The sequence below is a fragment of the Eurosta solidaginis genome, chromosome 5 (assembly GCF_040869045.1).
Source record: "Eurosta solidaginis isolate ZX-2024a chromosome 5, ASM4086904v1, whole genome shotgun sequence".
NCBI classification, from domain to species: Eukaryota; Metazoa; Arthropoda; class Insecta; order Diptera; family Tephritidae; genus Eurosta; species Eurosta solidaginis.
Genome location: NC_090323.1, coordinates 217450346 through 217476045, shown reverse-complemented (window position 1 = coordinate 217476045; position 25700 = coordinate 217450346). Strand labels below are relative to the sequence as shown.

General features: G+C 36.9%; 1 protein-coding gene across 5 annotated transcripts in view; it reads right to left on the bottom strand.

The window, feature by feature from the left end:
* The window catches only part of Eip63F-1 (Ecdysone-induced protein 63F 1), a 368174-nt gene that overhangs the window by 293272 nt on the left and 49202 nt on the right, over positions 1 to 25700 (bottom strand). For 4 of the 5 annotated variants that reach the window (XM_067788282.1, XM_067788279.1, XM_067788283.1 and 1 more), the window contains 2 exons: positions 2772 to 2810; positions 2624 to 2663 (listed from right to left, as the gene is read on the bottom strand). In XM_067788282.1, the coding sequence (XP_067644383.1) occupies positions 2624 to 2663; positions 2772 to 2810 (79 nt within the window). Of the gene's footprint in view, positions 1 to 2623; positions 2664 to 2771; positions 2811 to 23533; positions 23593 to 25700 lie in introns of those variants that run through there. The other variant, XM_067788281.1, reaches the window with a different exon arrangement.

Genomic DNA, 25700 nt, shown 5'->3' with positions numbered 1-25700 from the left:
GGGGAGTGTTATCGATGTTGATGGTCCTTTGCCGGATATAGATCCGGGACGTTCCGGTAACAAAGCACCATTAAGGTACTAGCCCGACCATCTCGGGAACGGTTAATACGACCACTATAGAAAATAATAATTTTCTCTTTAATTTTTTTTTAAGATATTTTTGATGACTTCAAATATTTTCATTTTTTTGATAATAAACAAGAAACAATTTAATAATAAAAAATTTTAAATATAACAAAGAATATTTATTACAATTATATAAATAACCCTACATCTACTCCCCCTAGTAAATGTGGAGTTATCTACTTTATTGAATTACTTAATGTTTGAATATTATTTCAAAAAGAAAATTTTAATGTCAGTGTATTTATAAATTTTCAATATTAATATTTTAAAATTAAAATAAATAAAATTTTAAAAATATATAGTTGTATTATCAACTATAACCACATTCAACCTTCTAGGCCATCGCCCCCCCAAACCCCTAGGTCCATGAGAAATTTAGGGCCGCCAGAGCCTCGCCTTCTAAATATGTGTATACTACATTCATATGTGTAACAGGATTCCCCTCGCGTAGGTGAGGTTGACAATTGGGTTGCGGAAGCTTTGAAGCTGTAAAGCTTTGTATTGCGCTTATCAACTCCTTGAATCCTATTGAGGGCACCCAGCTGTATTGACGCCACGGATGAGTGTTTTTCTAATATTTGTTTTAAAATAAATAAATAAACGATATTCCAAAATGTAGTATGTATATCTGATATGAAGTAACGTGCAGGAAAACAACGCGTGTGGTCTGTATTTCCTTTTCCTGAATGGGAATGGCTATAGCTTCGGAGCATCCCATTGTCCACAGCTAAGGAATATGGAAACAGACTTTTGACGTCATTGAGATGATTGACGATCTGGAACAATGTCATGAAACTGCCAATGTGTATCTGGGAGGCTTGTAATAAGAACACTAGGGATTGGCGGTACACGGTCCCGCGACACAACATTTATCTATGTAGACGAACCGTTAAAAGGGTGGCTCATTAAGCAGAAAAATGTGGCTGGCGAAATATATAAAGTGGCAGAGGTTTTACAGAAACGATGATTAAAAAATCAGAGCTTCTTTGAAGTCAAAAATGAAATATGTGACTTACCAGAACCTTATTTTAAACAACTCTGGCTCACCATGGAAACATTTAGATAATATGAAACAGCCATATGATCAAACCCGACAGATATGTTTCCGGCTTTCTCTATCAATCCATCTGCCTCTCAGGCTCATCTTCTTCATGCTCCCTTATTTCCTCTCAGCCCTGCTGTTATTTTTTATTACATATCGACTGCAGAGTGAAATATCATCCTATATCGGCTGCCGTTTCGAAAATGCACGCCCTGTCTCAGAAAACATTTGAATAACGCCCTATCTTAGAAGTATTTTCATAAACGCCCCATCTTATTTCAAAATGTATTGAATTTGAGCTCAGACAGGGCATTTTTTAAACAAAATCTTATATAAGGTGTTTTTCAATCGAATTCGGAGATAGCGTGTTTGTGAAACAAATGCTGAAATAGGGCTTTATTCAAATTTGTTCTTGAGATAGGGCGTTTTTGAAACGGGATAGGATGATATTCCACTCAGCAGTGCAAATCTTACGACTCACAAATTTGCCTAAAGAATGAGACGGCCTTCTGTCGTCACATACTTATAAGTTGGGCCTCGTCAGTAACAGCAGATGTAGGAAGTGGGAGCTGCAGGAAGAAACGGTTGAGCACGTCCTGTGTTCGTATCATGCGCTCGTCATGCCAAAGCCCAGCTACCAGGAACAGCAGACGTGTCAAATCTCGAGTTAGCTGTTAAGCTAGGTCCTCGAATACTTTTAGTATTCGGACAGAGTTATTATATAATATGCTGTGGCGAATATTAGCCGTTCTATACATCACTATGCTGCCCCTCAATAAATCTACAACAATAATAAAGCAAGCAGCCACACTTATGTACATGTAAGCATTAAAGCTGACAGCAAAGAAAATATTTCACATACATATATGTAGCCGGCAGCTAAGAGCAGAAGTTGTTACTCACACATACACGCACATAGCTAGAAGAAAAAAAACTACAGCTATAAATATGTATAGCTAGATAACCAAGTATGAGATACAACTGTTCTAGAAGGCATGTTCCTGAAGCATCTAAACCTTTGGAGAAATGTGGGAACGAGGTAACGGAGAGTATAAAAGCAATGCAAGCTGAGGAATCAGCATTCAGTTTAATTTAAATACACTATTAGTGAAGTACGCGATAATTGTGATTATAAAGACCATTTTTCCTATTGGAGTTATTTATTCGAAAGTTCAGCGATTCGAACGTTAACAGAAGGTGCATAATAATCAGAATCCCTAAAAATTCGTTACAATACATAAGTCATGGCATCTAGTTTGGTCGATAAAGAAATTCTGGTAACACTATAGACACAATCTGTCTATGTGAGGTTTTTATTGACAGGCCAATTGAACCTAGCCTAACCGAACCACTCAGCAGTCGATTTTATAATATTTGTTAGTGAGTAAGCTCTTGTGCGCGTTACGGTGGCCATAAATTTACTCATACGTTTTTGAGAAAAGTAATATTACTCACCTCTTAATTCTTCCTCGCTGAAGGGCTTCTTTTTCACAGGCTGTAAGCAAAGAATTTAAATTACATTTTTTTAATAAGTATAAGTTTAAGTAATTCATCTATATTTGTTTAAGTAAAATATTAGATAATAATAATTAATGCAACTTACCTTTGTCGTACGCTTCCCCAACAATGCTGTTCCCAGCATCTGAAATAAAAAGAGAAATAAATATTGAATGCAATTAAACATTATTGGATTGATAACATATAAGAGAAAATAAGGTATATTGAGCAAGATAATTATAATAGAAACACACATGGCGATGTACATGGATCATTCGAAATTTCAAAAACGTTTATTTCCAAATATTACCGAACGAACTTGAGTGTAATATAGTGTCGCTGTGCCACTAGGCAATTCCGACGCTTACGTCCACGTTCGTGCACTTTAGGCAACGTAAGCAATCTGGGTGTAAGACGTGGTACTCAACTCCATGCGTCGAGGTTGATCGACTTTGCCGTGACTCGAAATGTGGATATCGATATTAAAATGTTCTAGTTTAAAAAGATACCCGAAGATATTTGGTTGTCTCTGAACAAAGAACATGAAAACAAAGTTATCGACACTGTGCCTGCTACAGTGTTGTGAATGTGCAAACCCTACAAGGTCCAAATATGTATCAGCCCGGATACTAACCTTGTAGCATCTAAGATACGTGAACGCTTTTCTTCAACGAATAAAGTGCAAACAGTGACACAATTAAGGTCTGTTACCGAAAATTTACTCACAGTAAACAGCTGATGATTTTTCCACTCGGCTCTCACACCTGCTCACTGAGAGAAATCTTCTGAACAATATAACTCAGCAGTGCTAGCACTTTCTGTCTCACTTTATGATTCCACCGAGTAACAAACAAAACAAAACTTTACAGTGGCATTGTTTCCTATATAGTTTGGCAGCATAAATTGAGGTTATGTTGCGAATAGAGTGGAAAGCAGTAAAAGAAGGCAGTCGAATGGAGTGGAATTAAGAACAGCAGGAAGAGCGGGCTTGCATTGCGTCAATATGCCTTCAATCTTTATATTGTAACGAATTTCCTGCAAATCCTCTTATTTGCAATCCTCTGCTAAGTTCGAATCACTAAACTGTTGAATAAATAACTCCAATATTGAATAATGGAAAAATGGCCTTTATTAAAGTACTTCACAATAACACTTATACTTTGCTACTCGCTGGCTTAATAACCAAACTGATTGATAACTCAAATTAAACTCTAATATTGGCCGCCAGATCGCGTGCTTAATCAATAACTGATTGATTGCTCAACTCAAACTGAATTACATTTTACTCGCTTGTGCCGCTTTTATAGTTTACGCTGCATACATCTAGGCTCTTCTATTTCCAGAACTTACCAACTATTTCGAGTGTTTATAGTTCTCATATAGTTTCTACTTGTTTACAATTTTCTACTTTTCAGCGTCTCTCAGATGTATGTGAGTTTGTAGTTTACAGTCTCTCGCACACACATAGGCGTATAAGTAAATGCATCTGTGTGTGACATCTCTCGGCTGCCTTATATATGTGTATACATGATTTGATTATTGACGTGAACATCGCTTAGCATCGCCTTAGTGATGGTATAGCTTAGGGATGCTAATATCCGTGACACTGCCCTCCACCTAAGTCTGATCGTCCCGATCAGACAAATCTCTCGATCTAAACGCTGATAGCATCGCCAAATGTACCACTCTTCTACTCCGTGGTTTCTCAATGCTTTGTATGCGGTAGATGGTATCACTGATCTTCTTCACAACCTTGTACGGGCCTTCCCAACTGCACCGAAATTTGGATGGAACACCTTTCCGCCGGTGAGGGTTGTATAACAGTACCAAATCTCCCGCCAATAAACCTTTCGAATTATTTTCCTTGTCGTACCTGTGTTTCATCTTACTACTCATTATCCTGGATCGTTCCCTCGCACTCTGTTGCTTGACCAATGAAGAACTACATCGCAGAGCTTGCGCTGGACGGATTTCCTTTGCATAATCAGTATCGTTCCGACGCTTCACAACAGTAGTGTGCCTTGGCTTGAAACCACCCTTGCATTCCTTCTTCGTTTCAGTACGTCCGTTAGGGCTTTTCAATGCCAGTGTTTCTCTCACAGGTACCTTCGGTTTTAATTTGTTTGGCCCATTTGTTCCATCAACCTTTACCTTTGAATTTCGTGGCCTTCGTCGAGTCTTCTCCACCAGTACCCGATTACTGCTGAACCCTTTTTCCAAACTAAAGTTAAGTGGCACATCTTGGTTCTCATAACACATCACCCTTCTCTGCATATCGATCTTGATGTCATGGTCAACCAAGAAATCCACTCCCAATATAACTTCATCAACAATCTCCGCCACAACAAATTGGTGTAGAACCATGACCTTCCCAATCAATACTTCACATATCACTTCTCCCTGAACTTGGTTATACTCGCCAGTGACCGTACGCAACTTTGCTCCAGGTAACGGTTTTACTCTCCTGTTGACCAAGTCAGATCGGATCAAGGAATGAGATGCGCCCGTATCTACAGTCAGTACTCGTTCTTTGCCATCCACATTCCCTCTGACGGTAAGACTGCTCGATTTTCTACCAATTTGCGACACAGATATCACAGGGCATTCAATATCTGGATCTAGCTCTCTACCTCTTACTCGCTCTTGCTCATCTCCTCCAGCTTTGCGTTTACGGCCACCCACATTGTTGGAACTATTAAGACCAAGATCGCCATGACGTGATATGTGACCGGACTTCCCGCATTTGAAGCATTTGATAACTTTTTCACTTCGCTTTTGCGATCCTTTCAGTGCCTCCAATATTGCGTCTACCCACTCTGGCCTTTCTACTTCCACACGGCGTGCGTTGAAAACTGGCTTACACAGAAGCGACGCCGTTTCCTGAATCAGAGCTTGTGACACCGTTTCTGCGAATGTTGGCTTTGGGTTCGCGTATGTGGCTCGCTTCGTTTCCACGTCCCGTATGCCATTTATGAAACTCTGAATTTTTACCCTTTCAGTGTATTCCACGGGTGCGTCCGCATTTGCAAGATGAGCCAATCTTTCAATATCTGAAGCAAACTCCTGCAATGTCTCATTTGCTTTTTGGTAGCGGTTTTGCAACTCAATTTGGAATATCTGTTTTCTATGCTCGCTTCCGTAACGTCTCTCTAAAGCGCTCATCAATGTTTCGTAATGGTTCCGCTCGTACTCTGGGATGGTCTGTAAGATTTCCGCGGCAGGCCCTTTCAGTGCCACGAACAGAGCTGCAACTTTATCTTCAGCATTCCATTGGTTCACTGCTGCGGTCTTCTCAAACTGTAGCTTAAAGACCTGAAAAGGAACAGAACCGTCAAAGGATGGTGTCTTTACCTTTGGATTACTCGCTGAAACAGCTGGGCGATTTAGTTGTAACTGCTCCATACGACCTTTTAAATCATTTACTTCTGCCTGAAATTGAGCCATTTTTGCATCCTGCACTTCCAGTTTTGATGATACCTGTTCCAAAATTTCTGCCGACATTTCAGATATACGTGCCTCTTGCGCTTCCAATTGAGATGCCATATATGTCTTTTGGTCTTCCAGTTGAGATGACACTTGCGACGTCATTTCTGAAATACGTGCCTCCTGTGATTCCAGTTGGGATGCCATATATGTCTTCTGTGACTCCAGTTGGGATGTTATATTTGTATTTTGTTCTTCCAGTTGGGATGACATGTTGGTGGATATTTGTGATGACATTTCGGACATTTGTGCCGATATTGCAGCCAATATCATGTTCAAGTCTGTGTTTGTAACTGTCTGCGATGTTTCGTTTTTCTCTTCAATTTTTGTTGTTGTTTCGTCCCCATCAGGATAAAAGACAAACTCGTCCACATCAATTCCTTGCGACTCCATTACCTCTCGTAGCCGTGCTTGAAGTTCGATCTTATTGCCGGTTGTATTTAATCCACGGTTCTCCAACTCCTTTTTCAGTTGCTGGATCTTCAATTCACTGAACTTTGCCATGTCCAAGTTGTATTCCCAATCTTCGGAATTTATTCAACAATTCCTCTTCTGACACCAATTGTAACGAATTTCCTGCAAATCCTCTTATTTGCAATCCTCTGCTAAGTTCGAATCACTAAACTGTTGAATAAATAACTCCAATATTGAATAATGGAAAAATGGCCTTTATTAAAGTACTTCACAATAACACTTATACTTTGCTACTCGCTGGCTTAATAACCAAACTGATTGATAACTCAAATTAAACTCTAATATTGGCCGCCAGATCGCGTGCTTAATCAATAACTGATTGATTGCTCAACTCAAACTGAATTACATTTTACTCGCTTGTGCCGCTTTTATAGTTTACGCTGCATACATCTAGGCTCTTCTATTTCCAGAACTTACCAACTATTTCGAGTGTTTATAGTTCTCATATAGTTTCTACTTGTTTACAATTTTCTACTTTTCAGCGTCTCTCAGATGTATGTGAGTTTGTAGTTTACAGTCTCTCGCACACACATAGGCGTATAAGTAAATGCATCTGTGTGTGACATCTCTCGGCTGCCTTATATATGTGTATACATGATTTGATTATTGACGTGAACATCGCTTAGCATCGCCTTAGTGATGGTATAGCTTAGGGATGCTAATATCCGTGACAATATCAATATTAAAGATAAATGTAAAAAAAATAACTAAATACTTGAATGTAAGCAAACATTTCCAATTAATTACTGCAAATAAGGTCTCCCAAATGCTATATATTCCAAAATTATTACAGTTTATGTCTATTTAAAAATTTAACTTGATTTCTTTTAAAGATTTTCTTAATAGTGATGTTAGTGCGTGTGTGCTTATTTTGAGCGATCAGCTGTTGCGCCAATTTTGAAGGTTTAAAATGCCGCAGGTCTTATAGTGTCAAAGGGGAAATCTCTTCATATGGCTAAACATTAAACAGGGCCCGTATTACGTGTTATGATCCGTGAAAGTAGCCATATTGAACATCCTGTCAGGCAGTCGACAGATAAGATATCACACATAGTTATCATTCACAATGTTTCAAATCACCATAGCTCTGAAAGGGTGAATCGGATTAATGGCATGTGCGAACTAGGTTAGGATAGGTTGACCTCGCCGGTCAATAAAGACCTCACATATATTGAATGTGTCCATAGTGTTACCAGAATTTGTTTGACAACCGAACAGAAGAACCCCTTAATAGTCACACGTAATACGGGCTCAGTTTTTAACCTCTTCCAAAATTTCAGGCTATAGACTATAGTTGTACTCGTAAGAAGGTAGTTTCAACACTGAATTGAACACATAAGCGTCATAGCACTTATATTAACAACAAAATTCCCAGCACAGTAGAGCTGGATTCGATTCGATTTTTTGAAAAATCAATTTGTTTGTTTCGATTCTCAAACAAAAATCGATTTAATCGATTAAATCGAGTCGAAAAAAATTGATTGCCGCTTAATAGTTTACACGGTTTTCACCTTTCGACAGTTTCTTCCTCTATCGTTAAATGGCGCTAACTCGCAAATCAAGGGGTACGACCTGGTTCTCCGCTTGGTCCTCCCATCGAAGTGGGATTATTAGTGTATTTGATACTGAAATATCAGTAGTAGAGAAACAAACCTCGGGTACCAAGGAGCATTAACAATTTTTGTTTAGGATATTCCATTTTGTACGCAGAAATTTCTTCGGTAAATTCTGCCTTCTCTGCAAAGCTAGCTTAGAAATCAAACAGAGATAAACTCTTGTCATTAACGCTCTATAAATCTCTCATCGTATCTCTTCTAATGTATGGATCGGAATCATGAACCGTGTCGAGAGACAATGGGATGGCCCTATGCACTAGAGAAAAGTCCTGGCGACGATTTATGGATCTCACCGTGATGCCAACCGCTATGTCATGATGTGGGAATGCACAAAGACGCTCTGGCACAGATAGTATACATATCGGCACCCGTATTTTGAAGCAGACGAAGGGGGAGACCTCCAGTAAGAAGACTTTATCTCCCTTGGTCTCAGTTATGTTGAAACAGGAATGCTGGCGTGATTTGTAATGCAACGCCAAAACCGTCTAGGCGGTTGAGCGCTAATCGAAGTTACCAACACAATGGCGCATAGTCATGGTGTGTGGTAATAAATAAAGTCGAATCTATTTTATTTTGACTATGAATATGAGCCAGTGAAAATAAATTTTATAAAAAATTAAAATAAATATATTTTCTGACCATTTTGATTATTCAATATTAAATTGTACCTACTATAACTGTAAGATTATCAAAACTTCGAAGGCTAAAAAATCGATTCTCTCGATCGAAAAGATCGATTAAATCGATTAAAAATCGAATCGAAATCCAGATCTACAGCACAGTTAGTCGTGTCACTACTAAGAGGCCTCGACAACAATTGAAGTACTATAGGGAAACTCACTTTGTCTTACAAGACACCAGCTGCAGGGATTGTTTATTTATTCGAGAGAATATGCAAGACTAAGAAGAAATTTGTACATAAAATAACAAAATAAATAATAAATTATAAAAATAATTGCTCAACATATTTGTGAGCGAAATAATAGGAGTGCGAGTAAAACCGTTTAAGCACAACAATATGCATAGTAGACTGGGTCGATTTTTTAACCGATATCGCGCCATCGATTTTTCGATAGGATTTGGGCTCAGGAAAAAAAGTTACACTACGCATACCCAAAAAAAATCATTTTCGAGCCTGTGAAATTTCATTTTTTTTTTTTACTTTTTTCGACTTTGATTTTTAAGGCTTTTTTCATGACCTACTAAAAAATTTTCATTTAATTGTAAAATTTTCATGTATTCCCTGTCCGACCCAAAAATGTCCGCTAAAAACGTTGTCAATAGCAGTTTAAAAAAAATATATATATAAATTAATAAACATGAAAAAAAATATATATATATAAATAATCATGAAAAAAACCTTAAAAATCAAAGTCGAAAAAGGTAACAAAATTAAACTTCGCAGGCTTGAAAATTATTTTTTTGGGTATGCGTAGTGTAACTTTTTTTCCTGAGCCCAAATCCTATCGAAAAATCGATGGCGTGATATCGGTTAACTTTCGTCCATACAAATCGACCCACATTAATACATAGGATCGAGCAAACTATAAATTGCACCGATTGCATATATATATTTATGTGTGTTTTGTAGTTGTGACTTTACAATCCGTGCATTCCGTGCCATCCGCGCACCGTTTACAAGACAAAGCGAATCCCCCTTATATGTACATATATTGCGAACTACATATTTCTTTGTTAATAACGTTTTCTTTTCTGTAAAAAATGTTGCCCTCATGTTGCACTCTTAACTTCTATCTTTTGATCTAGTCACCTGCCACGATGCAAACTGGCTCCTCTTCGTAGTTAATGAGACCCTTTTTCTTATTCGGTGGAAAATATTTTGTGAAAAGAAGAACAAACAAACTCACAAGAAAGCTGGGAAAAACCAACAGGGCGACACTATTTTCAGAAAAGAAAACGCCATAAGTATTTTAGCAGTATAGACTCTACATACTGGCGTCTAATATACATACATTTGTATGTGCAACATTTTAATCTATTTTCGCTAATTATTAACAACACTCTCTGGTGGTACACGGATTTTTGGCAACGCATTTAAAAATTTCGAATATGCTTAAAATACTTTCAGCAGCGATAGCCAAAATTTGCCAAAACAACACAGTAAATTAGTATTTGCAACAATTGCAAATATTTAAATTACAAAAAGACAATTTTTAATTATCTATGTGGTCGCCCTGTCCGTCAATTATTAGCTCTAATCCTGCACTTCTCGGACGAAAACTTGTGAAATTGCCAAATAATAAAAAAAAAATGGTTGAGAATGATCGAATAACACTAAAAAGTACGGAATACACTCAAAAAATTTTATTGGTAAAACTAACCGAAAAACTATGTTAAAACGGCTCCAACCTATAAATATGGGTGAAATCAACCAATAGAAAATAGTTAAAAACCTTTACTGAAGTCGTGGTTAAAAATTGTTAATTTTACCAAAAAGAAACGGTTGATATTTTACCATGTGAAGTTGGTTGACCTAACCATAAAAGTAGGTTCGTATGGCTGCAACCTATAAAAATTTGTAAAATTAACTTATATTAATAGTTATTTCCATCTAACCACAAAAGTTGGTAAAAAGTAGTGTAAAAATTGTAATATAACCACAAAATCTGTAGAATTAACTATTTTTACTGTTAATTTACTATAAAAATTGTATTGTTACAAAAATTGTGGTACATGGTACTAAACGGTGAAAATTGTCATAGTACTATTTATATTGTAGTCCTACAATATAAATTCTGTGATAACAATTTTAATGGTTTAGTACTACCACAACTTTAGATACAATAAAATTTTTGTAGAATAGTTAAAATAACATTAAAATCTTTGTGGTTACATATCTACTTCAATTTAAATATCAACGTTGTAAAGATTAAAACATAAAATTTATATTTTATTCACGAAAACTTATTTAAAAAAAATAAATAAATGTAAGGCGCGATAACCTCCGAAGAGATCTAAGGCCGAGCTTCTCTTCCAATTTGCGTCGTGCTCCTCTTGATTTTTCCCTACAAATTGGCCGGACGGGACCTACATGTTTTATGCCGACTCCGAACGGCATCTGCAAGGCAGATGAGTTTTCACTGAGAGCTTTTCATGGCAGAAATACACTCGGAGCGCTTGCCAGACACTGCCGAGGGGCGACCCCGCTTAGAAAAATTTTCTTCTAATTGAAAAACCTTATTTCTAAAATTTTGATGTTACTTTGCCCGGGAGTTGAACCCAGGGCATACGGTGTGATAGGCGGAGCACGCTACCATCACACCACGGTAGCCGCACCATAATAAAAATAATTCACAAAAAGTTACAATGTTCAAGCCTTTTCCGCTCTTCTTAAGTTATCCATAACAGTCTTTTAGATAACGTTTTAAACATAAATGAATATGTGTACGTTCAGTTTAAAAAAAAAACCAAAAATAAGGTTAAACCAGAATCTATTCTAAACCTCTTCAAGCATTCTTTTTTTTAACATCGTTTTAATCACAAGTTTTCAGTTTCATACCTAAATTTTATTTATTCAGAAATCTCTCAGAGAACTTTATATTAATAAATAGGTTCATATAGTATGAATAAATATACATTAAATTTTCTCCAGAAAAAGTAAACATACTTAACTTCTAAAAAAAAATATATACAGCGTAGTAAAATCTTTTAAAGCGTATTTTTAATTATCCATAACAGTCTTTACGAAGATTACATACCGTTTGCATGAACCTTTTTGCAAAACATATTTTAAAAAATGGCTTGAATTTTGAGGATAGAATGTGTTTAAAACACCTATGACTCAATTTTCCTTAAAGAGGTGGTTGATAACTTTTGAAGAAGTGCTTGTTGATTGGCTGCAGTTTAGATATGGTGAATTTTCAATTCCAGGAAAGTCGTAGCAACACACATTGTATCGCAGGCTTTAACATCAGCATATCCCTCAAATAAAAAAGTTTTATTTTGTTTACCAAATAAAATTCTAATTTTATGTTTGTACTTACATTTGCGATTTTCCATTGCTGAAGCTTGAAACGAAACTCCACTTTTTCTCCTAATTTACGTTCCCGGAATAAGTATGTCAAGTCCTGCTCTTCCAAATATCTTAGCCCGTTAAGTGTAATAGATTAATCTACAATTCGTGAAAATATTACACATTTAATAAGTTTTAATTATTTCTTTTACAAACTACAATCGATGCATGTAATTATTTCCACACTTTTTATGTGAGCAATAAAAGCAACAACACAACCAAAGCCAAATAACGGAATGGTTGCATGACGCAGTTTCAGCAGCATATTTGTTAATTTACAAAACTAATTATTAATAAACTTACCTTGTAAATTTTGTAAAATGTCGCTGAATCCCCAAGTTTCTAAAAAAGATTCTAGTCGGTCCTTTTCAGAAGATTCTAAAATATTCTTTTCTATTTTTGTAATTTTGCACACAATACTCATACACGACGGGCTTCCTCAAAGTTTTCAACAAACTGATTGCAATGAGCGTCGGCTTCAACAACAACAATTTCAGGGAGAAATATTTTAACCGATTGGTACTGGTATAATTAACCAAGGTTTATTGTTGGTTTAACGATTTTTTGAAATAAACAATTTCATAGTAAAATTAACCAAATAAGAGCAGTTAAATCACACTAACAAAATAACATTGGAAAAAAATACGACTTACGTCGGTTAATTTTACAGACGAAATAGTAAGCGAAGAAAGCAACAATTTGTGAATTGGTTAGTTCTACTATATTTATTGGTAAGAAAAAAACAATAAAATGTAAATAAAAATTTAACTTTTTCTAATAGTTAATATAACAAGATAAAATTGTTTAAATTACAACAACAAATTATACAGAGTATGCACTAACCGAAAAAAAATTGTTAATTTGACCAACGTTTGCTGTTAGCTGAGCATTTTTCAACAACAATTTCCATTGTAGTAAAATTAACCACGGAAATTGTTAGATTTAACCAATGTTATTTTTCTGGGTGTAGCTTGCTAGTAAAACAAAAAATATTCTTTCGCCATGTGTGTATTTGGCTACAAAATCGATATTTGATCCTCATAAATTACGCACATCTGGAACACTGGTTCTTTGCCTGCCATCGATCGATGCGATCGCTTTGTATTTCGCGTTCTTTGAGCAGAAAACGGGCAAATGGGTTTATAGTTTTATGCTCGAAAACTATACCATATTTCGAATCGCGGTGAAGTCGATCAACCTCAACAGATTTAAATAATAGTCATGCAATCTCTGAGAAAAAATATTTTTTTCGAGAGGAATAGTCAATTGGTTTTTATTGCTTTCCTTAAAAATTCTGATTGCCACTTACAATATTATTCGGGATTACCCTTCATATGTCACCAACGTTTTCTTGGATATTAAAAAGATATGTATGAGCCTACATGAAAATTACCTAATTTATATGGTTGCTTGTTTAATATATGGTTCAATTTGTAAACAATAAACACACAAAATTTTAAACATTAATAATAAAAAACAATAAAAATTAAAACGGTGCAAATGGGCTAATCAATATCTGTGATATATTAGCGCTAGCAGGAAAAAAAGTTGACATAGACACACTTTACATTAACCCTCTTCCGGCATACGCAAAAACAAAACTTTTTATGTAGTAGACATATGAAATGGTTTTAGCAAAATTTTAATACTTTAATACATTTCATTTTTATAACACTTTTAATAAACCAATAAAATGCAAGAAAGAAATATATGCACGAACAAATTTAAATGTTAGAGAGTTCACGAAAAGAAAATTGATAATGTTCTCCGAGTTCGAATGATTCGACCGGTTCGCTTCTTCATGTTTAAATATACAAGCCATGAAACTATTTCTAGGTTTTGACAAGTAGGGGTGTCTAAATTCGGGTGTAACCGAACGTTATATACTCAACGTGAGTTTTAATTTCTTTTCAGATAAATTACTTTTTCGAATTTTGTTACGGGGAATTTATTTTTTGAGGCTCTAGAAATGTTGTGTAATGATTGATAGGAATAGTGGCGTGGCACCTCCTATTAAAAAAATATGTTTCCCAATTTCCTCTTACAAAAAACATAAATCCAAACCTATTTTTGCTAATATAAGGCTTATTATTCTAGTCTACCACCTTTAAAACATCTTTTATATAGAAGTAGTAGAAGGACCACGCCTCCACCGATCCCGTCAATTTTTAAACGGTTTTATTTAGCTTGACTTGACATGCTGGCTGGTTGGTTGGTTGGCTGGCTGGCACGAATTTTGTAATTGAAATTTAAGTAACTTCCCGATAAGCCACAATCTTGAAACTTGGAATATAGTTCAGAACCCGATGACAATGCAATAATAAGAAAAAACTCCGATAGGTGGCGCATGGATCGAAATATTTAAAAAAATCGTATTTGTGGTCAGATTTGGTTCATATTTGGAACACATAATACATACATGAATAGAAAGCGGCCTATGAAAAAAATCACCGCTAGGTGGTGCAGGTATCGAGATATTCAAATAAATCGTATTTGTGGTGCGATTTGGCTCATATTTGGAAAAAATATTACATATAGTCCGGTAGAAGTGACATCAAAATATTTTGGAGTTCGAGGAGGGACAAGCATACGTGGCGCGGAGTCGAGTAAAGTCTTTGGAAGGATTATGTATTGAGGACTTAGATTGTAACAAATTGTCAGGAAAGACTCCTTGTAATAATGAGTCACAAAATAAAATGAGAAATAATAGGTAATTAAATAAAGACTAAAAACTTGAAAATAAATAATTAAAAAAGAATTTTTAAGTTAAGCGGTTTTATTGAAAACAATACTTACATTAAGTAATAATACTACTAAAAGCTAGAAAATAATTAGGTAGGTCGTAGGTACTAGTCATCGCACTCCTCATCAATCTAGGGCGTTGATCAGACAATTAAATAAAAGCGTTGGACGCGTCAAATTTCTATTGATAGTAATTAGTAAGACCAACTGAACATTAATCAGGTTATGCTACGCCTCAAATTTTTAAAAATTTCACGCGCCCAGTGTTTTTATTTAATTGTCTGATCAACGCCCTAGATTGATGAGGAGTGTGATGACTAGTACCTAGGACCTACCTAATTATTTTCTAGCTTTTATTATTATTATTACGTAATGTAAGTATTCTTTTCAATAAAACCGTTTAATTTAAAAAAAAAATTTTTTATGATTTTATTAAAGCTAAAGATATTTGCGATGACTACAAATAAGTTCCCAAAAACTGTAAACAATTTTTGACTTTGTTGCCAAAATATTGATAACAACGTTTTTGACAGATACTATATACCAGACATCAATATTGTAACGAATTTAGGGAAATTCCGCTTATTCCAACCCTTCTGCTAACGGTCGTATCGCTAAACTGTTGAATAAATAACTCCAATATTCAATAATCCACAATGGTCTTTGTTAGACTACTTTGAGAGTACTTCACAATAACACTTATACTTCACAACCAATAGCGTGCTTAAATCAAAACTGATTACTGACTACTCAGCTTGTGCTGCTTTTATACTCTCCGTTACTTCATTCGCTTATTTCTACTAAGGTCTAGTAATTCCGTGAACTTCATGCTTGTGTACTAGCCATCCACATGTATATTTGTAGTTTGTAGCCATATGCGTCTATATATGTGAGTACTACTTCGGCTGATGGTTACATGTGTTTATGAGTATCTCTCCGTTGCCATGTATGTATGTGTGCAGATGATGATTGATTTGTTTACGTACATACGTGTTGCTGCTTAGTACCGGATCAGTGATGGTAGTATCGCTTAGCGATGCTAATATTCGTCACAATATCTACTGATCGATCAAATTAACAACGAAGAAATATGTGATACATACATGGCGTATACGTAATTTTTTTGTATGAATACTTCAAAGTAAATCGAAGTTCGTTGAATAATCGTTAAAGAACTCAATTGTTATGATCGTTCGAATAATCTAAATAAATCAGTTATACGAGTAGTGAAATTCGATTAATAAACCTACAAAAACTAAGATGGAATACTCGATTAATCGAATTATTCGAAAATTTTTAAGAACCCTAATAAGTGGGAATTTTTGCAAATCATTATTCGAAATCGAATCGAGTTATTTAAATAATAAGACATTCGAATGGTAAGGTATTACTCGAATAGTAATCTTCTTTTCGAACTATTTGAAATGAGAAGTATTATTATTAGTTTATTCGAATACTGTTTATTAGAAAATAATCCTACTAATAATAGCCATGTACCATGGTTAAAAGTCCAGACCACTTTTTATGTGTACCAATGTTTTTGAAGACCACTCTAATGCACGCACATTCATTGTAAAAACAAATAGCTTTTAAAAATGCGATTTGAAATAAGCAAACAAAAAATGATAATTTTTTACGTAAAACTCATTAATTAACAGATTTTAGCAAAACTTTTCAGGAAAATGTGAAAAATACCATTTTGGCAGAAAGTCAACAAACCCACTAAAAATAGACGAAATCAAAAGCAAAAACTATAAATTATTTGTTTACACTGGATAAATTTGGAAATATAAACAAACAAAAAATAAATATGGTCAGCGGTAACACGAGGGAAGATGGGAAGTTGGCCAAACTTTTATTTTTACAAATTTAGGCCTCTATTTAGCATAAGCCTGGCAAAGTAGTGAGTTCAGTATGTCAAAATGTGGCATAGGAGTACATATCTGGGTTTGATGATTGAGCTTGGGACCAGCCATGGAAAACCAACCTCCAATGAAAACTAACAAAAAGCCTGCGCTAAAAAAAACTGATGACGACCATTGTAAACGTTTAAAAGACTATAGTTTGAGGGCATGCACCTGGAATGTCCGTTCCCTTAAAAGGATTGATGCCCGGCTGGTTTGTGTCGTCGCTAAGTCAAAAGTTGACATCACCGCCATCTAAGATATGCGAGAAACGAAACAAGAAAAAGAGACAATTAAAAGCTGTGACATTTACTATAGTGGCAATGCAAATAAGCGCACTTTCGGTGTTGGATTCGTGATGGGAGAGAGACTTTGCCGCCAAGTATTGTCGTTCGTATGCGGAAAGTCTGTGTTGGAGGAGGAAACGATCGAGCACGTCGAAGACTGCAGCTATTGGGTGTGATACGGCTGCAGATCTAGAAGCAGCAAGTGGCATAGGTAATAGAATGCGTCTAGTATTTGCCAAGAGGAAGCAGTAATCTTATAACTTTGATAGGGGTTTTCAGTTTGGTGGTTACAAAAACGTCTGGTAACACTACGGACTCATTCAGTCTATGTGAGGTCCTCATGAACCGGTCAGTTTAACCTAAACTAACTATCGTTCACGCATATGAACGAACAGTTCGCCGCTATTCTAATAACCGACGGAAGATGCGATGAAGGACATATCCTATCAGCCCCTATAACGCACATATGAGAGCTGCCCCACCAAGATACAAAAGTTATGCTTGGCGACTTAAGCGCCATGGCAGGCAAAGGTGTTTTTGGTCCCAAAATCGGAGAAGTTAGCTTCCACAATGAAACTTTCCCTAACAGAATGAGATTGATCGACTTCGCCGGTGCGCAAGACAAAGTCAAATCCAGCAGCAGATTTAAGCATAAAAATACACATGTAACCAGATATACCCAACTGCCTTTGCGCGGCTAATCTTTAAAACAAAAACACAAGGACAGTTAGACTCCGAAAGGACGCAATCGCAACAGTTGGTTACCGGAGACCAGGGAAAAATAACTAGCACGGTAAAGATGCCGCATTGCAACCAAAAACAGAACGCTGCCTACAGGGCTACATTAAGAGCGAACGCCACAAGAAAAGTGTGCGATTGCTACCGCCAGATGAAAAGGGAAGCGAAACGACTTTACAGGAAGAAGAAAGCAGAGGCATAAAGGCCTGAATGCGAGAAGCTTGAGCTGCTAGCTCCCAGAAATAGCGCCCGTAAAAGCTGTACAAAAATTCGGCGACAGACAGACTCCTGTAAAAGCGAAACTGGAGATCTGGTAACCGATGACTAGAGAGAGATTAGATTAAGGTGGGTACACTTATATATGCTCTTAGATGGAGAGAGCGATGAAAATCCCGGGGATGATGATGAACCCATTTGAACCCCAATGATGAGATGAGAAATACACTAGGCGTGTTTACCGAGGGGTCACCCCTGTTGCCCCTTACTAATCTCAACCTTGGATAAATCCTCGGGAGATCCAAGCGAGTCGCGACCGAAGTAACCTTCGCCTTGTTCTAGCAAAAGCTGGGCAGTGTATTGAGACGTACCGCATGGATACCCATGGGAAAGTGCCCTGTCAAAACGCTAATGATCATTGATAGGTGAGCCTTAGTGAATCCAAGTACTTCGGTAGACCTCCTGTCATCCACTTTCGGCCAGAAAGATCTTGCTACCCTGCAAGAGGTGGTGTTCGCTCAACGTTTGCTGAGCTGACTCGAGGCCCAGCTATGGAGGAGCAAACCATAGGTGGCCAGCGGAATCCCGACATCCATACAGCCATCTTCATCCTGTTCAATTATACCGATGCGGGCTAAGAGATCCGCTTGACAGTTTCCCGGGATATCACTATGACCCGGGACCCAGAATATCTTAATTATAAAATAGTTCGATGCAATCGTAAGCGAGGTCAGGCACTCCTAGACCACTCTCGATGTCACTGTAGTTGAACTCAAGGCCTTGATAGCCGCTTGGCTATCAGGGTAGATGTTGAATTCCCTAACCGTAGTAACACTGGGTAGCATTTTAACCACCGCAGCAACCTCCGCTTAGAATTCACTGCTGTGATCAGCCAACTTAAACTTGCGGCTTACATTTACCTCTTGACAAAAGACCCCCCCCCCCCTCCAACATTTCCGTCCAACTTCGACCCATCCGTGAACAAGTTAACCGGTCCCCTACCCCAGATGAATCCTCTTTCCCACTCCTCTCTCGGGGGAATGAGTGGGGTGAAGGTTATAGAGAGAGCAGTTATCGGCATACAATAGTCCGTCCAGTCCGGGATGAAGTCGAACATAGTAGGAAGGCTAGCGTGTCCGAATTCAGAAAGCCCATAGCCCATATCACGAAGCCTGACCAATGACCGGGCCGCGGCTGGCTTTCCTGCAATATCTATTGGATGTATGTTCAGCATGACAGTCAGTGCCAAGGTAGGTGTTGTTCTGAGAGCGCCGATCATCGCCGTCCGTTGCACTGACACTAACATTTTGGAGGTGCTCGCCGTGTCCAGTGCTTTCCACCAGACCAGCACCCCATAGAGCAGAACCGGTTTGTCAACCATCTCATAAAGCCAGTGTACTACTCCTGGCGAGAGCCCACCCCCCCCCCCCCCCCCACAAATATTTGGCCTAACATTGGCTTGAACACCCGCGGAGTAAGTTCTGCTTACTCCAAGCTAGAAAAAGTAGCGGAAAAGATGTCTTCAATAAAATCGGATACGCGATACTCACAGAGCGATAATTTGCATTACATATTCCTAAGAAAAAAAAAACAAAAGAAACATAAAAGATATTCATTTTCGGCCATTCTTGCTTTTAACAATCAACACTGTAATTATTGTAAAATTTCTAATACCATTTTCTCCTGTCGTACTCTTCGATTAAATGTGTTAATTTACAAATTTTGTTTAACTATTGCATGAACTTTTAGTATAAATTTCAGATATTTATTTGTTTACGCTATTTATTTTGTTAAATAAACATCTACATATGTATGTATGTAGTTATTAGATTCATGAACATTTTACTATTATTTGTGTGTGTTTGGAATTTAAATTGCTCGATTGGTGAAGATGCCTTTGCTGTCGATAATGCAGCGGTCTTTATTATTATTTTATTTTGATTTTAGCGGGAAATTTGCTTTAATAGTTTTGTTTAGCATGCTTTTGTTTCTAATAAATACAGAATTCGTCATTATTTTTTCAAGGAATTTCATAGAGAAACGTGTGTAAAATTAATTTGATCAGATCAGGTAGATCGATGACTTCAGTATTTTATTCGAATGGCTAACACCAATGGACCTTGAGCGGGTAATAATGCAAATTTTTCTTCAGATATGTGGATTTCCCTACTGCTTATTTTAAAATAAAGATATGACACAACAATAAACATAAACACACAAGTGCCATTGTACTAAAGAGCGTTATTACAAAAAAAGTGCAAGGTTATTAACGAAATTTTCCAACTTTTACTAAAAATAGCTTATTACCTGCATCTACGCAATTTTACAAAATCTTTTATATAAAAGAAGACGATTTAACCCATTTAAGTAGTCCATTTTACTGAAAATATTTGCTGTTAAAAGACATACATGTGCACCAAATTTTTCGTCGAGTTATGGCTCCAGAAACATTGGGAAATGCATTGTAAGGAAGGGGCAGTGCCACGCCCATTTTTCAAGATTTGAATTCTTTCCCATTTCTTGTTATAGTGGCACAAAATAAGATTAGGCTAAAATTATTTTTCGCTAAGATTTAACTTATTATTTTTGCCTACGACCCTTTTTAAAGTCATTTATATAGAGGTGGGTGGTCCGTAACCAATCTTATCCATTTTTACTATAAATATTTCGTGCTAGTTATAAGGAAAATATGTATACCCAATTTTGTTACGATATGTAAATTTTTCTTCGAGTTATGGATCCCAAAACATTGAAAATTGCTTAGAAAAAAGGGGCGGTGCCACACCCATCTTAAACAATTCTAGTGTTTTCCAATTTAATGTTATAATTCAATTCAGAAAGTAAAATTCTATTGATACAAAGCTCTTTTTCGCTAAGATATAGCTTATTATTTTCGTCTACGATCCCTTTAAAAAGCTTTTATATAAAAGTGGGCGTGGTCTTTAACCGATCTCGTCCATTTTTTCTAGAAATATTGCTTAGTCGTAAAAGGGGCGGTGCAACGCCCATTTTTTAAAATTTGAAGTTTTTCCTATTTATTCTTATAAATCCACTTGGGAAATGAAATACCATTAATATAAAGCTCTCTTTTGCAAATATATTGCTTATTTTATTCGTCCACGACCCTTTTAAAAATCGTATATATAAAAGTGGGCGTGGTCCTTAACCGATTTCGTTAATTTTTCTTCAAAGCATTCCTTATAGTAAAGGTAACGTCTCTGCTGAATTTTGTTATGATAGGTTTAAAGATTTTTGATTTATGTTTAATAATATTTGTAAAATTGATTTTATCACAAGTGGGCGGTGCCACGCCCATTTTAAAATTTTTTTTTTCAAATTTTTATCAAAAGTCTCAATATCAGTCCACACGTCAAATTTCAACATTCAGGGTGTATTATTTACTAAATAATCAGGTTTTTTCTGTTTTCCAAAATGTTATATATGTAAAAATTGGGCGTGGTTATCATCCGATTTCGCTCATTTTCAATACCAATCTATTCTATTATACAACTGGGTATAAAAATAGCAGCACCCAAGTAATTTGGACATCTTTTTTGTTTCTCTATGAAGCGGCGCCTTGAAAGACACGAAAGTCAGATTGAGCAATGCATTAGAAGGAATTTTGTTAAAATTAACATTTTCGAATTGAAAATACACTTAAAAAATAGCACGTTTACTCAAATATAATTGCAATTTCTATTAAAATCCAATCCGAATCAATGTTATCCCTAATATTTAACAGACTGTGTTCTTACTGGGTCGTTGCTCAAGAAATAATGATGTGCACATATGTTTCTTGGCGAGACCACGAGTCCCCTGTGTCTTTTGCTAAACAAAAAGGTAGCAGAAATCGCATGAGTTTTTTCTAGAGTTGAATGATATACTTCATTTATTTATTTATTAGTCTACAAATTTAACAATTAATCAGACTAAATATAGTTATGGATTACAGATAAATTACAGGAGCATGCAAAGTGAAATTTATATTATAAAATATGTATTATATTATTAAATCAGTTGTCGGGATGGACTGTGATGCCGAGCAACGGGAATTGATTATTAGTGCTGTCGGAATGGACGTGATTTCGAGCAGTTATGTATATTTAACAAACAATAAGTAGGACTTCGGTGTGTGGGAGGTTGGAAAGGACGTGGTTCCAAGCCACCCAAATGATTACGTATTTAAGGTAGTCAGAGTGAGTCACACGTATCAATGTTTTTGCGGTGCTTATTGAAATCAGTACACAGACAACGAGGAGGTTCATGGATTTCAAAGTTCGACCTGCATGTGCTTATATGAAGCGGTTGAAAATGTCTAGATGGTCTAAAGAGAATATTAACTTGGTCTAAAGGGAATATTACTTGACAAACGAAATTTTTCATAAGCACTTCTTGAGCGGTTTTTTTGCGGCTTTTGATATCGTTTTTCCTGTCGCATAGCGATACAGAGATTTGTGCCTGTGAAACACACGATGCCGTAATACTAAATTTCGGAGGCGTATCATAAAACGCATACATTTAGGGGATTGTTGGCGGGTCGTGATATACCGAGATTGGGAGCCCTACTGCATACAAACTCCAAAGCTCCTTTATGCCAGCCGCTAGGCTTCCCGACAGATGCAGGGATGGCTTTCTGACACTAGCTTAGAATTCAGAAAACCTTCAATGTTATGACAACCGATAACAGCAAAGGTTGAGTTTGGCCGAAAATGGATTGCATGGATTAAGCATAAAAAATAAAGATTTTAAGCTACTATGCTAGGCGAGATTATCTTCCAAATGACCTTCCAGTTCTGTGCTATGCGAGATTATCAATGACCGCCTGGTTGTCAATTCAAAAGTTTACGCAACTGTAGTTTGCGCATTTTTCTACCAGTATCTCTACTGCCCTGAACCCAGCTTCCACTTCCGCCTGAAAGACACTTTAGTGAGCTGACAACTTGTACAATATCTTATTACCGGATCGACACGGTATACTATAGACCATGCCGGTTCAATTAGTTTGGCTCCACCTGCTTGGACGTGTATCGTATCTTCCGACCTTTTTGAGCCCTTGGCCCCCTTTCACCTCTATTGGGGTTCTAGGATCTCCGACGAAGCACAGCCTTTGATACTTATTAGGGCAATATAATGTAGAACTTTGTTTTTAAAATAGTAGGTTATGAATCTGTCAAATATTTTAAAATTTTTAAAAAAGGTATTCAAGTTCTTGAGCGTACAACCCTCTTGGGCGGACAAAAGTTGGCTAACGGTGAGTGTCCGCCCAAGCGAGGTTTCACTGTATGAACCCTTAACATTGAATATCAAATAGTAAACTCAAAATTAACTCTGCCTATTATGGTAGTAGAATTTATCTAGTTCAAAACCTCACTTACCAGCGCTCCGATCATAGTCGACCACTGCAGCACCCAATCGTTGGACAATTCTTAGTGCTGTACGGTACTGCGAGAGAGCCCTCTTACTCCCTCTTACTTCGTATCCTTCTCCTTCCTACTTCTCCGTTTGGATTCGTCTCTTTTCCACCACGGAGCTTGTTGAATCTGCACTACTTTCACTCCCCGCGTCCGACGCATCGCTTATAGCTCTTTCGACTTCCTGGGCTTGCGACTCCGTTCTCCCTCTTTCATCATCATTATTGAAATAAGATATTGAGCCATTCCTTTTGCTCGTATTACCAGGTGACCGACAAGGCGGGCTCAGGGTCCCAAATTTAATATGAGGGAAAGAACCGTCAGTCACAACAGCGCCCCTTAATGTGGTAAGGCCATCACGACTTCCCGAAGTGACCCAGTATCGGGATGGCTCCTTTGGAATATATCCGAATTTTCCCTCTGCCTGTAAATCATCCAATAGGCACAGTCCGAACAACACCCTTGATAAGGGGATTATCAAAAGTACTGTAACGAATTTAGGGAAATTCCGCTTATTCCAAACCTTCTGCTAACGTTCGAATCGCTAAACTGTTGAATAAATAACTGCAATATTCAATAATGCAAAATGGTCTTTATTAGACTACTTTGAAAGTACTTCACAAAAACAGTTATACTTCACAACCAATAGCGTGCTTAAATCAAAACTGATTACTGATTCTTCAGCTTGCGCTGCTTTTATACTCTCTGTTTTCTCGTTCATCCATTTCTCCTAAGGTCTAGTAATTTCGTGAACTTCATGCTGGGTTACCAGCTATATACAAGTATATTTGTATTTTGTAGCCATATGCGTGTGTATATGTGAGTACTACTTCGGCTGATCATGACATGCGTTCGTATCTCTCCGCTGCCTTGTTTTTATGTGTATAATTGATGATTGATCTGTTCACTTACATACGAGTGGCTGCTTTGTGATGCTAATATTCGTCACAGTACATTTGACGCTCTTAAAGAACGTCTGATTCTTTCTAATGAGAAATGTTTGGTTTTAAGAGGATGATGATTAGATAATACTCATATACTCTACACGTACATAATATCTCAGCCATTTCATTAATTTTAAAGTTAGTACAAATTCACTTGTATAACCAGGATTTTATTTTTGTACTAGAAGACCCGGCAGACGTTGTCCTCCCCTAAATTTGGCCTATCTACATACATTTTAATAAGTTTTTTCCGTCTGACTCTGCCCTCCCCCCTCTTCGCTTTTTCCTAATCCTTTTATTCACTCCTCCATCCGTCTTTTTCGCTTCATCTATCTCCATCTTCGTCTCATTCTATCTCTTTCTCAATCTTCTTCTCCTTCTCTTTTTTCTCTTCTCTCAATTTCTTCTCATTCTTCTGCATCCCTTATTGCCTGTCCCAGAGGGTGGTATGTATTTTATTTCAGTCCCAGTCCCAGTCCCACTCCGAGTCTCAGTCCCAGTCCTAGTCCTAATCTCAGTCCCAGTCCGTCTCTGGATAATATATTACTCTGTACTAATGCACTCATCAACAGCTTTCATTTCATATCCATATTGTATAAACACTGTCTAGGCATTCATTGGCCCACGTTATGGCCTATATCTCGAGACCCTAGTCACCCAGGGGTATGAAAATTACCCTCTACAAAACTAAAGACTCTCCTAAATTAAAAAAAATGTCATAGTACCTCTAAATAGCAGGCCCCCTCAGAAACCCTCCCCCCCCCCCCCCCACCCTCTCGGCGGGCCTGGTGATGTGCTATACTTGATATCATTCGCTAAAATATTTTTTATTGATAAGCAGGTTGTTTAATTAAACACCAAGCAATTACACGGAAGTATATTCGCGCCACCGAAAATATGAGTGCCAATGCGTATACGTAACATTTTATTATTACGTATAAACAAATAAAAAAATTTGCAATAAAATAATATTGCGATTATAAACTGAGATATAACCTATCCCATCTCTCAAGTTAGATCAAACTATACACGGGGTGCAAAACAACTTCAAAATCGGTTCAGTAGTTTAGGAGTCCATCGCGGCCGAAAATGTTGTGACACGTGTTTTTTATATATTAAGATGACAGACCCATGATTTTTTTACAATTCAATTTCTCATTGAGTGGCAAAATTGAGTGCAAAAATTT